Here is a 17,586-nt window from a genome sequence, read left to right as displayed (position 1 = left end):
CTTAAACTTTGTTGATTTTCGGGAATTTTTGAAACACGCGGTGGAAATTTGGCTGTATCTCGAGAACCGCTTGTGCAATTTGAATGATTCTTTCAAATTTAAATATCGCGAAAGTTTATTTATACGGTGCGACTCTTCCGTCCCGCAAAATCATGCCAGAAGTGCCCTAAAATCGCCCTTAAACTTTGTTGATTTTCGCGAATTTTTGAAACACGCGGTGGAAATTTAACTATATCTCCAGAACCGCTTGTGCGATTTGAATGATTCTTTCAAATTTAAATAACGCGAAAGTTTATTTATACGGTGCGACTCTTCCGTCCCGCAAAGTCATGCCAGAAGTGCCCTAAAATCGCCCTTAAACTTTGTTGATTTTCGCAAATTTTTGCAACACCCGGTGGAAATTTAGCTGTATCTCGAGAACCGCTTGTGCGATTTGAATGATTCCTTCAAATTTAAATAACGCGAAAGTTTATTTATATGGTGCGACTCTTCCGTCCCGCAAAATCATACCAGAAGTGCCCTAAAATCGCCCTTAAACTTTGTTGATTTTCGCGAATTTTTGAAACACGCGGTGGAAATTTGGCTGTATCTCGGGAACCGCTTGTGCGATTTGAATGATTCCTTCAAATTTAAATAACGCGAGAGTTTATTTATACAATGTGATCGAGTAACCCCCCGAAATCACACCAGAAATACCTTAAAATTACTCTCAAACATTATCGATATTTGAGAATTTTCGAAACACTCGATGGAAATTTGGCTTTATTTCGCGAACCGTTTATGCAATTTTAATGATTTTTTAAAATTTGGATAGAACGAGAGGTATTTTATATGATGCGACATTGCCGCCACCCGAAATCGCGCTAGAATTACCTTAAAATCGCTCTCAATTGATAACAATTTTTGTGAGTTTTGTAACACTCGGTAGAAATTTGTCTGTGTCTCGGGAACCGTTTGTGCGATTTTAATTATACTTTTAATTAAGATAAAGCGAGAGGTATTTTATACAATACGACCATTCTGAAATGTTTTCAATTTATCTGAATTTATGAAACACGCGGTGGAAATTAAAAACTAAATAATGTAATAATTAAAATATTACTTACGTTGTTATTAAGGTAATGAATTCATTTATATAATTGTTTATTTTCATTTTAAAAGGTGTAGAGTTACAATTATAACAGGGTAAAATAGAAAAGGAATTAAATATTTTTATTGACATACAGCGGCGTAGCGTGCCTTGTCGGGGCCCCGTATAAAATTTTTTTTGGAGGCCCTTATATGGAGGTAAAGGTTTGTCCTTACACACTTTGGCGGCCCCCGTGGCCCGGGGGCCCCGTATAATTGATACGGCAAATACGGCACTAGCTACGCCCCTGTTGACATATAAACGTGTTTTATAAAGTGTAAAGAACGCTTTACAAACCATGTGTGTGTTAATTTGGCCTCAGTGGGTTGTCACAATTATACATAAAATATAATACATAAAACATACATATATGAAATTTTATTTTTGTTCTTGTTAAGTTAATGTAATAACTTATATAATTTACACGCCAATAGGGCTTTAATCTATAATTTGGTTACTAGTGTCTGTTACTAGTAATTCTTTTCATGTTCTGCATTACTACACTGAATGTATCAGTGTTTACAAACAAACAAGTTTTCTTATCTCGTGCAATTTTTGTGCGCTCGCCACGCGGTTTGCTTGCCCACCACGTCAGTCTCATATTTGTCGTCGGCTGATCTGCGCGCACATTTTCTTCACAATAATTTGAGTTTCTTAATTTCTTTGCGTCATTACGTAATATTTCTAAATGCTCCTTCCATTGTGCGTGAGTGATGTGTGGCGTTCGTTAAATGCGAATTGTTTATACGCAGAAGTAAAACGTGAGTGATGTTCCGTCGGCCGTCGGATACTCTTTTTGTATGATACGCGTATTTCATTATGTGTACAATGTGTATAATTAGAGTCCTTACAATTTATTGGATAGGCCAAAAGCGCAAAAATTAATTTTGTATCAAGGTATGTTCTCGCATTTCTTAAGCCATTTAAAAATCAAATCCATTATTGCCTTTAGTTGTTTTTACTTCAACTGCGTGGTCTTTAAGCCTACAAATAATTTTTGTTTCTGCTTCAACACCGTTGATTTGCATTACGTATTTGATACCTTGTTTTGTTTTTGTTTAATGTACAAATTAAAAGATTAATATAGTCGCGTGCCGTCGGCTGCATGCTTGATCCTCTTGCGGTTTTCCGGGCTGGCCGCTGGTTGTTTTACATGATTTAAAATAAAATTCTGCTTTATGCTTTATTTTTGTTATATCCAACCGATCACTTTTCCTTCATATCTAAAGAAAATACAATTTTTGAAATGTTCTATTTTTATGTTTTCTTACTTTTCACTTTTCTTTGATTTCCGGTGTAAAAATTTTTATTTTTTTAAATTCCTCATGGCTTTCTTTTTATATTATCTTGTTATTGTCGCCTTGTTAATTGTTTCCATCCGTTTTCTACTTAAATCTTAATTTTTCTTTGCCTATCACCCAGTAGATATATTTTCCTCATCATTTAATAGACCATATTTATTAGTGTTTGGGCGTTTTACTTTTAAAACTTAGAGTTTTTGTAACACCTTGTATATTAATTTCCCGTAGTGTCAAAAGGCGAAAGATGTATGTTATCCTATTTAAACTTAAAGTTTTCTTTTAAAATATTGTAGTTTTTTTTTGTATCACCCTGTACATTAATTTAACGTGGCGAATTTGTCAAAAATAAAAAGATATATGTCATCTCACTAAAACTTAGGATTTTTCTTAAAATTTTGTCGTTTTCTCTTTTTCATCACCCTGTATATTAATTTCCTTTGATTTTATATTGACTGTGGTTTTATATATATATATATATTTCCCTACTTGAATTTTGCATTTTTTCTTTAAATGTTATTATATTGTTTTTGGAACACTCTGTATAACAGTTTTCCGTAATTGCCGCGAAAATTATGCAAAATTTGTTGGTATTATATGTTTTTCTTTGTTATTTTTACCCTTGGTACTTGTCTTCATGTACGGGGCTATACTGCTCTTACAACTAGATTCAAAACTGCGGCGCATATATTGTTTAGTACTATTATATTTTACAAGTTTCATTGTATACATGTTTCAATAAAAAATGTTAAAAGTTACTGTGCCTCCTATGCTTTGTGTGTACCCCTTCTATCATTTCAGGAACAGTTCCCTCTCTCAGGGGATGATCCCCTCTATAAAAATTGTTAAGGTAACCTGTATGATTTGTGTACTCCTTCTTTCATTTCAGCTACAGGTCAGAACTTGTAAGAATATTTTTAAGTGTCACCTCTCTTGAGGCGACTTAAAACTTAGAAATATTTTTACAAGACCTTATAAGGATTGTCCTTATAAGGAGTTCCCTCTCTCTGGGGGTGATCCCCCACCATAAAAATTGTTGATATGCCTGATAATTCCGGGGATGAAGCGCAGAGACATCGTAGCTGTAGGATGGGCCGGGAGCAATGGACGCATCGAAGCAGTGGGCTGTGACTGTCTTATAACGACACGTGCCAAAAAATTTAAAATTCTGATCCACTCCTGTTGCTCTTTCTTCTATCTCCTCCTCTTCTCTATACTCTGTTCCCTTCATTCTTTCTGTCTTCTCTACTCTTCTCTGCTATTCCTTCTTCTACTTCTCCTATTTCTCAGTTCTTCGTTTCTCTGTTTCTCTGTTCTGACTTTCTGAATTTCGTTGCAATTCACATATGCAACCCAAATTACACCTCATATTTTTATATTTGAGAAAAATGCCTTCTATACCTGAGATTCGATCCGTGTCTACTAGCATGCCAGCAGGTGCACGTACCCACTCGACCACCGAGTGATTTTATCATTGTTATTTGATTCTTCTATATATGATTCTACTTTATTCAACTTTTTAAAAACAGCAACACAACACAAACAGATTTATATGGCATATGATTAAAGACATCAATCCTGCAAACGGCAAAGGGGAAACCAAAAAAAAAATATCAAGAAGTATATAATATTACATTATGTTTTATTAGCAACATTAAAAGCTACATACAAACAAGAAAACAGGATAATGATATGCGATTATATAATGCTCATTTAATACCTTTTAACAAAATAAACAAAAATGATATCAATAACAGCTTCAAAATTTTGTAAATTCATTCAATCATATTTAGAATTGTCATCAACAGAGAGATATCGAATGAATTTCTGCATCCGAGAAAATTCTTTCGAACTTACCGTTTGACCGCTGTTTTAACGCAGCGAGTACTATGGCACACACACACACAACTTTCAATATTATATTCGAGTTACGGAATTTTCTCGCAATAAATTTTAATACAGGGTGCTACAGAATTAAATTCCGCATCAGGGAAAATGATTTCGAATTTATTGTGACACCGCGTTCGTGTGTAATAACAAAAAAACTACAATTCCTAGCGAAACGAGTACAACCGCGCATACACACAAATTTCAATATAACTCGCGTTACGGAATTTTCTGACAATAAATTTTAATACAGGGTGATAAAGAATTAAATTCCGCATCAGGGAAAATGATTTCGAAATTATTGTGACACCGCGTTCGTGTGTAATAACAAAAAAACTACAATTCCTAGCGAAACGAGTACAAAAGCGCATACACACACATTTCAATATAACTCGCGCTACGGAATTTTCTGACAATAAATTTTAATACAGGGTGATAAAGAATTAAATTCCGCATCAGGGAAAATGATTTCGAATTTATTGTGACACCGCGTTCGTGTGTAATAACAAAAAAACTACAATTCCTAGCGAAACGAGTACAAAAGCGCATACACACAAATTTCAATATAACTCGCGTTACGGAATTTTCTTGCAATAAATTTTAATACAGGGTGATAAAGAATTAAATTCCGCATCAGGGAAAATGATTCCGAATTTATTGTGACACCGCGTTCGTGTGTAATAACAAAAAAACTACAATTTCTAGCGAAACGAGTACAAAAGCGCATACACACAAATTTCAATATAACTCGCGTTACGGAATTTTCTCGCAATAAATTTTGATACAGTGTGATACAGAATTAAATTCCGCATCGGGTAGAATGATTTCGAATTTATTGTGACACCGCGTTCGTGTGTTATAACAAAAAAACTACAATTCCTAGCCCAACGAGTACTAAGGCGTACAAACTACTTTAACCTAAAAATATAATTGAATTATAAACTCCCCAGTGTATAGTTTATCGGACTGCCAGGCACGAGTGCTGTAACTAAACAAAAACATAAATTGAAACAAAAATATTTCATACAATTGATTTATGATATAATTAACAATCAACACAAAATAAACATTCTGTGCTGTTTAGTTAAAAAATACTTACAACGTGGGGCCGATATATATCCGATTAATTTAGTAACCGACACCAAACACAACACCGAGTTAAGAATGTTATCAAATCCACTATCACGTGACTTGTAATATACATAACAAAACGATCAAAAACCGGCATTTCCAAACATTAAACAAATTACTTTAGTCGCAAAGTACAAATCGACTATTTAGATTGATCTTCGAGTATAACACAAATTTAGAATATTGAAGTCTGAATAAACGATATACGAGTAAGTCTCTCAAAACACCACTGTATTAACCAGCGACCCACACGAAACTGCCTGCAATCCACCGACAGTGCATGCCGAAACTGCGTAAACAACGAGAGACAGACAGTATATGATAAGAAAGTAAGCGGTGCGGAAAGACGGTGCGTCGAAGGCAGGCCACCTTGCGCGCGAATTTGCAGTTGGCACATTACCTGTGATCTAAACTAAACTTCGCTGCATGCAGCAATTTGATACGCACTATTCTCTATAAAATAGGATTGTTAAAACGGAAATCTGAGAGATGAAATTTTAATTCTTAAGAAAAAAATTGCCAAGGGGGTGCTTAATACTTTTTTTCGACGATTTTTGATAATTGATATCTCTTAAACCAAAAGCGATAGCTACCAACAAATTATTGATTATGAAAGATTGGAAAATTCTCTATCTGATAAAAATATAAAATAATTGTATTTCCAACAGGAAAATGTCAAAAAATGCGACTAAAAGTGCTAAAAAGTGACATTTTGCAATTTTTGCCCATTTTATTCAATCGCGAATATCTCGTAAACTAAAAGAGATAATTAAGATCCGATCGCAGCGTCTTAATCTACGGACTAATCTCTATAAAACAAGCTAGTTAAAACGGAAATCTAGAAAATGAAATTTTAATTCTTAAGAAAAAAATTGCCAAGGGGGGGTGCTTGATACTTTTTTTCGACGATTTTTGATAATTGATATCTCTTAAACTAAAAGCGATAGCAACCAACAAATTACTGATTATGAAAGATTGGAAAATTCTCTATCAGATAAAAATATAAAATAATTATATTTCCTACAGGAAAAGGTCAAAAAATGCGACTAAAAGTGCTAAAAAGTGACATTTTTCAATTTTTGCCCATTTTATTCAATCGCGAATATCTCGTAAACTAAAAGAGATAATTAAGATCCGATCGCAGCGTCTTAATCTACAGACTATTCTCTATCAGATAGGATAGTTAAAACGGAAATCTAGAAAATGAAATTTTAATTCTTAAGAAAAAAATTGCCAAGGATCGAATAAAATTACTCTCGAACTATCTAAATTTTAAACAATCATTATAGTCGCACAAACGCACAACTTGTTCCCGCGACATTATCCAATTTCCCCGATAAGTTTATCAAAATTTATTACAATTTATTTGTGGTAACTTTCAGAAGCGTTGGTAGTCGAGCGAATTAACATCTTGTTTCAGTATCATTTATAATAATCAATGTAGTGGAACGAAAGTTAAGTGAGTGTTTGGCACTGCAGCAGATCACGGACTGTGCAAGAGCAGAACGGCACAAAAACAATGGTTACACATTGACACCGATAGCCGCGGCGAGATGATAACAAAACCATTCTAATATTTACACCGATAAAATGCGCAATATCGAAATAAGTCACGTAATACATATGTATGTCGTTATTTTCTAGAACCTCGAAATTAAAGGACCAGAAGCATTAAAAATATTTAATTTAATAAGGCGAAAATAGAAAAGGAATTCAATTATAAACTTACTGGAGGATTGACGACTGATGTTAATTGATGTCCAATGTAGTTTGTAGCTGTTGCATGCCCTTCATGATGGATAGGATGTAATGGTTCACTGAATAAAATAAGTCCAATGCGATAACTCGGATGATAAACGTTATATTTCATGCGCGAACCCGAAAAACTAATTCACAGAAACATGGCGGCGGATCGGACAAACCGGCGACAACAACCAACACGCACACTCAGCGAACTGCGGGCTACTGCGTACCAACCTGGCTTACCTGACTCGGCTTAAGACCCGCATAGCTTGCGCCGAGAGTGCGCCGAGTGTGCGCAGATTTGCAAATGCGTAGTGCACTAGGCGCGTGAACGACTGCAACGAAGTTGGACAATATACATACATAGCGGCAAATGCAGCATAGACAAAACCAGAATAAATTTAATTTTGCAACCCCACACGATAAACGTGTCCATAAATGGAAAATCATTCATTATCCATAGAATACATTATAGTTAATTACTAATTTTATTTACACAATTTTAAATAATTATAATAGTGAAATATATGGGTTGGTCGGTGAAGTCTTACCTCATATAAACAAGAAATCTGAATTTTCAATCCGTTCTTATCAAACGCTTTTAGTTTACGAGATATCCGTAATCGAAATGTCGATTAATCTTATACAGTATTAAACTTATCAAAATCAGTGTATTAATGCTATAAATTTATTTATTTCCGCGTCAAAGTTATTTTGAAACTTATTCTTACGGCGAATTGACTCCCGCGAAAAGCAACTCTTGCGCATATGTACAAAACCTATATATGTACATGTACATAATACACACATGTGTAGGTATATATAGTATTCACATAGTACTAATCTGTTTACATTCTTATAACCTGCAAATTGGTTCCACAGTTGTGTTTTACATTTCGTCGTAAAACATGAAAATTACACAAATAAACGGGAAATCAGACAATAAAAAGTATAAAGTGTTGATTACGAGTGAAGTGATACCATGTGACATCACAATTATCGACGATGAAGAATCCTACACTTTGCATGTAAATATTCAAAACAAAGATTTACATATGGAATATGATTTTAATTTGTTATTTCAGGTGGCTGTAGATGATGTCACGAAATTTGCGAGACAAATAGATGAAACACTTGAAGTGTATAGCAAGATGTTCTTTCAAATTGTGAATGGGGAAACAAGAGGTAGTTTTATTGATATTAAAAATGATGAAATCATTTTCCATAAAACTAGAAATGTCAAGTTATTCTTTAAAAAAGCTGAAAAGGTAAGCAAATCTAGCATAATTATTTAAAGTACAATACTGACTGTTGTGTTTTTATAGGTGAAATATGCTAAAACAATCCAAACAGTCTGTGATCATTTATTCAGGGAGAATTGTGAACAAAATGAAACAATTAAGAAGTTAAATTTACTAAATGATGAATTAAAAGAAGGTAATACTTATAAAAATATGATTATGTGCTTATTTCATCGGCTTACCTCTTTATTCATGTAGATATTATTCTTCATTCTTTATTTATTTATTTATTTATTGCACCTGCACTATACTGACACTCTTAACATTTAAACACGATGTTTAACATTTAAACTTCAACGAAGCGCGTGCGATGGTCGCACAGGTATACGGATTCAATCAAAACAACACATTGATAAGAATACAATCTGCAATCGGTGAGGCCGCACACAGACACCACCAAACAAACAACATCGCGAAACTCGTGCAAGACTTGTGCGATGAGAATTTAATAAAAATAAGTGCATCGTAGCGACATCTAGATACAATTCTTCGAGTTAAATATAGTAAAGCATGTTGCACACAAATTTTTGTTTGCATTCAAATTTTTCTAAACTTCCTAGATTTTATACTAACTATCCATCCATCTTATGGTTACAGAAATACAAAACCTACAAGAAAAACACGAAAATGTTATCGACAGTGCTAATAAACATGAAGATCATTTATACGCCTGCTTCATTCAAGTCCTAAATGAAAAAAAGAAGTACATTCAACTGTTGAAAAACCACAACAAGCAGTTTAAACATACAAATAACACAACTCCAAGTAAACCAGCTCAAATCTCCGACTCCGATTCAAATGACTACGATACCGATTCGGAAAAACAAGCCGAAACTTTAGTGCCGCCGAGAAAACGCTTAAGAAATGATCACGACGCACCTAGTACCAGCAATAGCACAACTACCACCAGTAATAAATCATCTAAAAAGCAATTAACTTCTATGTTTGACTCTGATGACACCACAGATGAAGAGATATTCAGTACTGCATTGCCACCAAGAGTTGAAATCAATATTGAAGATGAAGAAGTGTGTACAGATGTACCTGATGAAAGAAATGATAAAGAAACATCACTTGAAATAACAGAAATTGCACATAAAACACAAAAAGAAGATAAAAACGACGCACCAATAAATGAAACGCCTGTGATTACCTACAGTACACAGGACTTACTTGATAACATCTAAACATCACCATTATTTGATTCAATTTAATTTAATTTTAACTACCACTTCATTTTATACCATGTAAAACTTCAACAATATCCTTCAATAATATCATAGCATAAATACAATGATTACTTACAGTTTGCTTGTGTTAACCTGTTATTTTTTCCAAAGCAAACCTGTCTCGATGAGTCGAATAATAACATGCATCTTGTATAACATTGTAATGTGTAACACAATCGATTATTTATGATGATCTATGGTTAGGTCTTACATGTCTTACATTTCTTACAGCTTTCACACACTCTTAATATACGTATGTGTGTGATGATAGTATAATTACAATGATTACAATATTCGCCTTATCTATGTGTCAAATGCGTGAAGACCACCACAGGCTATACATATACAATGTGTGGCGGGTTGCTTCACAACATTCTGACATAATTTTAATGATTATATACAAATTGTGTTTAATATTGATGCGCGGAGTTCAAGGGGGCTATCTTTATGTAATACTATGTTCTTATTGTTCATTGTGTTATTGTAACAAACTTTGAATCAATGAATCAAGCTATATTTCAGCGCATGATTGATTGATTCCAGTTTGACAGCGAGTTTTTGATATGAATGAGCGTTTTACGTGAAGAGGTTGAGACTTTATATGTAAAAAGGCATATGACACTGATATCAATTGATGCTTAGCATAATTTTCAATTAATTTACGTTTAGGAAGAGTATAAGTCTTTGTTTATCGTGCGCTTAGTCGCATTTCATGCTGCAATTGTCAACGAAACGTAAATCATTTTCTGCACAAACGTTTCTCTCTCTCTTATCGATACGATTCTTAAAATAATGATTGCGTGATGAGTGTTATCTCATAGAAATTGTAGAAACGTACCCAAATTCCTCAGCCGCTTCAAGGTTCGAAAAGGAGCTTACAGACTATGTGTTAATATTAATAGTGCCCGAGTAACTGGTTCTTCCTTTCCTTTCTTTCATTTTTTTTTTGCATTTTTGCGGAAAGGTGCAAAACGTCGAAGGAAGAACGGTAAACATGTGTGCAAATCGTAATAGTTAAATTCTCCAACTACAAGTCTCTTTCTTCATCGCAAAATTCTGCATTTGGAAGTCAGTAAAGTCGATTTAAGAAATGTGGTATGAAACGTACCAAAAACCTCATCATGTTCGTTTTTATCTTACGCGCGTAAACTGCATAAAAGTTCGTAAAACTATTTGGGGTTCATTTGTTTGCTTCACTGTAAATATGCATCGCTCGTATTCCTGTTTCATTGGTCCTGTTCAATGATTTTTTAATGGGCGCTGAGGCATGCAGTCTATTTCGGTTAATTTTACACAAACGTCAACAACAATATCAAACGATTAAGGAACTAGACGCGTATTGACCTAAGAATTAATTGATATTTTGCTGACCAAAATGTTTTGTATCAAAGAAAGCCGAATGTTGAAATAAGTAAACTTTGTGCTGGTTTTACCTGCGTGGAAACATTTTAACGATTTACCCAGTTTTTCAGTGCTTCCTCCCAGTCGAGTGTTTCCTTTGTGGGTCCATTTGCGCCCTCGTGATGGTCACCATCGTCCTGATTACCAATCTGGTCCACTGAACTATTTGCATATTCAGTAAATTCTTTCGAATTGCGTCTATCATTAATCTGTAATATTAAATGTATTAATTTCTTGTGTAAGTCTTAAAAATACACACAAAATATACCAAACAATGTGTGCATTTATAATTGTGTTTATACTAACCGGTGGAAAACAGCAACAAAAAGTAACTTAACAAGCAGTGCAGTTTGTTTCATGTTTCGTGGTGTCTCGTGTGCGTCCCCTATCTATATACCTGCGAAGCAAATGGCCCGTAGTTGTAGTTCTGCGCATTGGCCGGCTGTGGTCCGCCATGATTCATTTGAAACTGTTGCTGTGAAAAATCAGAAGACCGCCGACTCCCGCCACCTTCACGTCCCTCACGCGCATCCCTCGCTGGTGGTGGCCCGCCATTATACTCTTGATAATAGTTACCCTGTTGCGGATGATAACCCTGCTGCATGTGCGCCGGTGGATAGTTGCCGTAGTTATGATTCGCCATTTCCGGCGGACTGGTTGCTGACGCCGCTTGACGCGCGCGTAACTCCGCCATGAAATTCGCTTCTTGCGCATAACGCCGCTGTAATTCCTGCTGCCATCCACCGTCGGACTCTTCATCTCCATCGTCTTCAAAATCTAGACAAGAATAAAAATATATACATAAAATATTTTATTTTATTTTATTAAATGTTTATATTAATAGCACTAGTTTTACGTTTTGTTTGTTTTTGAAGACGAGAATGAAAACATACAGCATGCACGTCTAATCTACGCTAACATGCAGCAGGGTTGGTAAATTTTTACACAATTCTCCATTGATTGCAGAGCGTTCGAGAACGTTTTAGCGTTCTGGTGGTGTTCGGGGTGAGTTGAATGGCGTTAGTTGTGTGATTTCGTGTGTTACATGGGCGGTGGGCGGTGACAAAGTGAGTTTGAGTTCATCTGCGCACTGGCATTGCGCATTTGTTTGGTTAGTTCGTGTAGGCAACTCACCGATCATTGATTTACGGAAGGGCATCGCTCCTCGGTGATACGTTGTGTCTTCTGCAAGGGGGGAGGACGAATACTCTAAATATATGTCTTGCTATTTACGCTAGCCCGGCACTCGTCATTTGTTTCAATACTTCAAACTCCTAGCATTCATTCATTTAACAAGCTTGAGAAAAGAGTTGAGAAATCGTCATTCAAGACAGGTATTAAGAGATAATTCCAAAACAACACCAGCAAAACTCAAATTATTATAATTTAAGACAAAATGAATATTTGAGTATTGGTAGTGTCAGAGTGGAACGTATTCTTAACACCTCGTAAGTCTAAAAAGCACAGAATAAAATTATACATACACAAAATAAAAAATCAACCAAAAAATAAAAAAAAACTTACAATTCTCAGTGTCGCAGACGTGGTGTGGCGTGTTTGTTGTCTCTACGAGTGTTCTGTTATGAAATGTGTTTTGTGATTGCATGTGCTCATGTATTCTCGAGTTTTGATCTAAAACTATAGAAATTATTCATCACAGGTTTCAGGGTGCGTGTATGAAGGTATCTCCGCAAGAAGTCTTCGCTTGTAATGTTTGAAATAGACTTGTTTAAAAAAATATATAATACAATATGTAACAATAATCGATAATAAATAACATAAACACATAATCAGTGTGAACTGTGTCTGTGTGTGTAAAGCTTCAATACGTTTGTAAAATTTAACAAAACAATAATAATCGAATACAAAAATAAATTATTCGTAAATGTGTGCAGTTTGTACTGTCGACATCGTATCGTATCATGCTAAAAGAACTCGTTTCAGACAATTTTAAACAATCAAATGCAAATGTTTAACAACATCTTGAATTCTAAAAGTAAACTAAACTAGAAATATTCACAAATATTCGAATAGAGTAAATGAGTCAAAATAACAGAGATAGAGAGAACAATAAATTACAAGAGCGTCATTCGGTTTTGTTTTAGTTCAGCGGCTGTTTCAAAAAGTGTACGTGTGTTAATGTTAGCCGCCATTTTTTCATATTCATCTTTTAACACCTATTTAAACAACTATGGGTAAAGCATTTAATACATTTATATGCTCGTTTTGTTGCTAATTTAACACTGTTTCTTATTCTTTGGAATGATACAACTATCGCGCGATAAATTTCAAGCAATTCAGTTTCTAGACGCTATTTTTAGACGGTTTTAGACGACAGGGTGGTACGTAGACAAGAACTGTTTAAGTATTCATACCTGAATTCAATTCTCTAACTAACGTAGACATGGCATTCGTCACCGAATCGGCGGCGACGAGTAAATCATTGCGTAGTGAACGCCCGACTGGTCCACCTGGTGTGCCGTTACCATTACTGCCACCACTTTTTGACATTCCTAAAATATTCAAAACATTTATAAATTATGTTGTATAACAGATAATTTTATATTGTTAATTTCTTGCAATTATAACCTTGAATATTAGGCAACCCAAAATACTCTACAAACTGCAATGCAGATTTCTGTAACTTAACTTATACCTAACTGTAAATTATTGTTAGTATTATTTACCGCTTGGAATATTCCCGGATCCCCCAAATGCATTTCTCACATCACCGCCAACTCCAACCAAAGAATCGACGTTGTTGTGATGTCCACCACGATGCTCACTGCGATCCAATGAATTTGTATTGCCGATCCCTCCGAGAGCTGCAGACATATGAGCGCGATCACCACTGCCGGATCGTCCGCCGCCACCACCAGCGGAATTTCCAACCATATCAGCGCCGATTGGTTGGCCTGGAGCGTGTCCTAGAGGTGTTTGAGGAGCGCTGCGCGGTCCACCCTGTGGCGCAGAGACAACATACCCGGTGGGTAAGGGTGGTGACTTAGTGCTACGCGGGGAGGAATTGGGCGTGCTACGCGGCGAAGATTGATGGTTCTGTACAGTAATTGTGGATTTTAGCTACGCCCGGAGACAAAACCAAACAAACAAAATGCTCTAATTAATCGCAATTCAATAAGTAAATAAATGAACCACAAATAAATGAAAGATAATTTCGGTTAAAATGATAAATGTTTCGTGTTTGTTTGTTAGTAGTGTTTTGTCGGCGGATTATCACAGAGTCACGAGTAGAAGTTATTAGAAATACCTTCAACATTTTCATCAATCCTTCCAATTGGATCATCAGCTGTCGTCGGGAATCCTGCAGAGTAGTAAGATGTGTCTCTAATTCGTCTTTACGCATGCGTAACGCTCGTAATTCATGCATCAACGCTGGATTTTCAACACCGTGACTCTCCAGCTCTTGTTGCCGGCGTAAACGTGCGATTTCGCGCATTATCTCACGGTTTTTAGCTTCCAATTGACCGATAAGTTCGCGTTGCGCGCGAGTTGAGTCCATACCCAGACACGTTTCAGATGGAACTCTCCCCTGGACAAAACACATTTTTTTATTTAATTAATTAATAGCTGTTGAATAAAAATAAAACATTTAAGTTTTTCGTACTTACTGCGTCTGGAGATAGGGAGTTTTTGCGCAGGCTGCCGCCGCCTCTCTGCGAAACAAGCAACGGCAAGAAGCACACTTAAGCGAAACGAAACAAGCGAGGAGAATGTTCACAAAGAGTAAAGTACATACAAAGAGAATGATTACAATTACATTGATCCGGGCAGGTCACAAGCACGGCTAGCATTAGCACGGCTTCCCGTCTATTCTATTTTCATTTTTTTGCGACTGCTATTGACTTTTGAGACGTTCTAGAAATCTATGTCTAGAGGAATGTTAAATGTAAATAAAACATGCCAAAAAACCTAAATAAACTATGAGAAATGTAAAAAATAAACTTGGAAATATTATGATTTATATTTACCATGCCGGAGCGTTGTTCCTGTGCAAGTTTGGCTGCATATCTTGCAATTAGTCGATGTTCATCATCTCGAGCACTATCCAGACTCCTTGCTGTTGAACGACTGTCCAAACTACCCATGCCATCGTAATGCTGACCGAAATTATTGCCATCTGGGAATCCGTTGTGTGATGGCAGCGGTGATGGCGGACTAAAATAAAAACATTTTTTACATTCAAAACTTAACCGTCGGACTTGTAGTGTGGCTTTTTTTTCAAGGTTATATACAGGATGTAATGGTAGTGTTTTATACACTAAGCTTCCAAACTTTGCATTACTAAATTTTCCTTATTACTTGCCCTGTATTCTATATAGTTTCGTTCAGTCGTGTGCGCGCGGAAATGCACGATCATGCTCCGAGCATTGAACGTGCGCCTGCGCATTCCACAAGTCCGAGAATTGTGCTTAGCCCAAAATGGCGTACTTATCATATTATTTAATAGTATACTCACACAATATGTGATAAATTGAGTGGTTTCTCCGGCTGTTCGGGAAACCGTGGAATATTGTTCTTCGGTTTGTCCGGAACGCAACGAAACGACTTGCGTAGTGAATGACCAATTGTCCTTGTCGGTGAATACGATGAGTATTCTTTGACAGCGTGATCCAGTGTGTGTGGGGCGGTTACACGCCCACGCCAGAAGCACTCCTGACACATGTTGTAATGCGGACACTTCTGGCAGCGGTATCGAAAGCCAGGAAAGTTTTCTTTTTGACATGCGTCGCATTGAATTGGATGCGCAACTAAAATTATTTAATTTTAGTACATATTAAGTAAGTTTTAAAATGTAAAATGTATACTTACTACTCTCAACTGTTGCTAATCGATGCAACAATGGTAACCAGACCAATGGGGCTGGTCCTGGGTCAGACATCATTGTATCGAGAAAGTCATTGACTGTTACTTTCGCATTCTAAACAAAAAAATATTCAGATAAATAATAATTACCCAAAAACACATTTTTAACAGGTTTTTAAATTGTAAAGATAAACTTACAGGATTAAAAATATTGGGGCCAATTGGTCACTATAGTTGAACGATGGCGACTCGTAGACAGCGGCTGGCAAAGCCAAAACTTCTTGCAAGTATTCGTTGTACCGCCACATTAACAGCAACCCATTACTGTCAGAAATTTGCGAAAAAATGTCTAAAACATACAAAATTCAAACAATTACAACCCAATCTCTCTGAAATAAATAATAATTATACTTACATCGCAATTTATCCATTAGTTTCCCAGCGCATAATGTAGCCAAAGCAACTTTTATTGAAAAAACTCGTATTTTCCCCACATTTTCACTAAAAAACACCATAAAAACATCAAAATTTCTAATTAATTTTAATTTCTTTAACTTACACTGTAGCATAAGCCGCCAGTAACCAATTAAGCAACAAACTGGAACATACATCCACATGCGCCTGCTGCGTGGGCGGCGCACGCTTGTTCAAGCTATGATAAAGTGAGCAAAGGAGTGTCTCCAGTTTAGCTACACTTAATTCACTGGACGGCTCCAATGCATGCAGTCCCTGCTCTCGAAACGCTTCAATCACATTCCAAATATCCAGCGCGTGTACTAAAACACCGGGAATAAAATAATCAGAAAAATATTGATACGATTTGTGTGGTTTACTCACAGCTAACTTTCTTCTGGATAAACCGCAGCTTGGACGCAGTTCGGTAAGATGCAAAACGAATGAGGTCGAAGTTGTGCGCGCTCATTTCATGCACCAGCGCAAGCCGATAGTCCGACGTGCCGGACATGCCGTCCTGCATCTTGTCCTGTGCGCGTTCTGCTACTGTATGAGTTTCCTACAAAGTTAGACAAATTAATAAACAATTAACAAGTCAATGAACTCACAATAATCACAATACAAACACGCACTGTGTGTAAATAGAACCGAACGAATTGATAAACTAGTCCAAACTATATTTTACGCGTTTGAGAATATCGAAAACTCATTGCGAAACTACTTTGTGTTTGAAGCGAAACAAATGAAAACTAGACGTCGGATGTTTATAAATAGCACGCGTCTACGAGTCCTGAACGCATTAATAATCATCAATACTTGTCGACACGTTATTAGCGCACGTGAAGCATGTGTTTTATTATAGAAGAAATGCGGCTAATTATGAATAATCTTTATTTTTTCGAGCGCAACAGTCGTTCATATGAGTGTTGTAATTTAGGGGGTTGCCGAGCTCGGAAAATTCGATTTTTAGTGCATTTCTAACACGAATGTGGTGTTATATGTGTGTGAATGTGGTACTTACAGTTTAGGCGCTTCACTGCGAAGCGAATTTTAGCGATGGATGTATAATTAGAGAGGAAACAAACACAATTAGCAATGAAAACAGGAACGACCCGATCGGCCGGACGCCATTTTCTTTTCGCACCTGTGCATTTACCGCGGCTGCACACCGACCCCCAAAGAAACCGATT

The 17,586-nt window shown here is 36.1% G+C and overlaps 2 protein-coding genes and 2 long non-coding RNA genes across 6 annotated transcripts; 2 read left to right on the top strand and 2 right to left on the bottom strand.

Annotated features, from left to right (window-relative positions):
- Positions 1 to 4,052: 4,052 nt before the first annotated feature.
- LOC135798413 (uncharacterized) lies at positions 4,053 to 7,423 on the bottom strand. The gene is made up of 2 exons (XR_010549701.1): positions 7,175 to 7,423; positions 4,053 to 5,302 (listed from the first exon to the last, which is right to left on the bottom strand). It is a non-coding gene; the product is annotated as an uncharacterized lncRNA (long non-coding RNA).
- A 426-nt stretch (positions 7,424 to 7,849) lies between these two features.
- On the top strand, positions 7,850 to 9,795 carry LOC135799519 (uncharacterized). Of its 3 annotated transcripts, none has more exons than XM_065312648.1 (5): positions 7,850 to 8,000; positions 8,071 to 8,216; positions 8,274 to 8,456; positions 8,514 to 8,625; positions 9,087 to 9,795. In XM_065312648.1, the coding sequence occupies exons 2-5, from the start codon at positions 8,097 to 8,099 to the stop codon at positions 9,674 to 9,676; spliced, it is 1,005 nt and encodes a 334-aa protein (XP_065168720.1). In that variant the 5' UTR covers positions 7,850 to 8,000; positions 8,071 to 8,096; the 3' UTR covers positions 9,677 to 9,795. The 3 variants fall into 3 exon arrangements, with proteins under 3 accessions (XP_065168720.1, XP_065168721.1, XP_065168719.1); XM_065312649.1 differs by having other exon boundaries at positions 7,851 to 8,004; XM_065312647.1 differs by lacking the exon at positions 7,850 to 8,000 and having other exon boundaries at positions 8,016 to 8,216.
- Positions 9,686 to 17,576, bottom strand: LOC135799514 (dystrobrevin beta-like). The gene is given in 16 exon segments (XM_065312640.1): positions 9,686 to 11,328; positions 11,517 to 11,896; positions 12,254 to 12,304; positions 13,495 to 13,632; positions 13,807 to 14,200; positions 14,388 to 14,669; positions 14,749 to 14,793; positions 15,109 to 15,295; positions 15,597 to 15,888; positions 15,950 to 16,058; positions 16,142 to 16,167; positions 16,170 to 16,292; positions 16,359 to 16,444; positions 16,503 to 16,719; positions 16,781 to 16,955; positions 17,418 to 17,576. Coding segments are annotated over 15 exon segments (2,631 nt in total). The 5' UTR covers positions 16,920 to 16,955; positions 17,418 to 17,576; the 3' UTR covers positions 9,686 to 11,166.
- Positions 14,134 to 15,089, top strand: LOC135799522 (uncharacterized). Its single transcript, XR_010550017.1, has 2 exons — positions 14,134 to 14,258; positions 14,333 to 15,089. It is a non-coding gene; the product is annotated as an uncharacterized lncRNA (long non-coding RNA).
- Positions 17,577 to 17,586: the final 10 nt, after the last annotated feature.

The sequence above is a fragment of the Atheta coriaria genome, unplaced genomic scaffold (genome assembly GCF_025399875.1).
Source record: "Atheta coriaria isolate IRGN ID8LTWV9N9 unplaced genomic scaffold, Caltech_Dcor_3.1 hic_scaffold_9_pilon, whole genome shotgun sequence".
NCBI classification, from domain to species: Eukaryota; Metazoa; Arthropoda; class Insecta; order Coleoptera; family Staphylinidae; genus Dalotia; species Dalotia coriaria.
The sequence above is the reverse complement of the archived record's forward strand: the minus strand, read 5'-3'. Positions and strand labels throughout refer to the sequence as shown.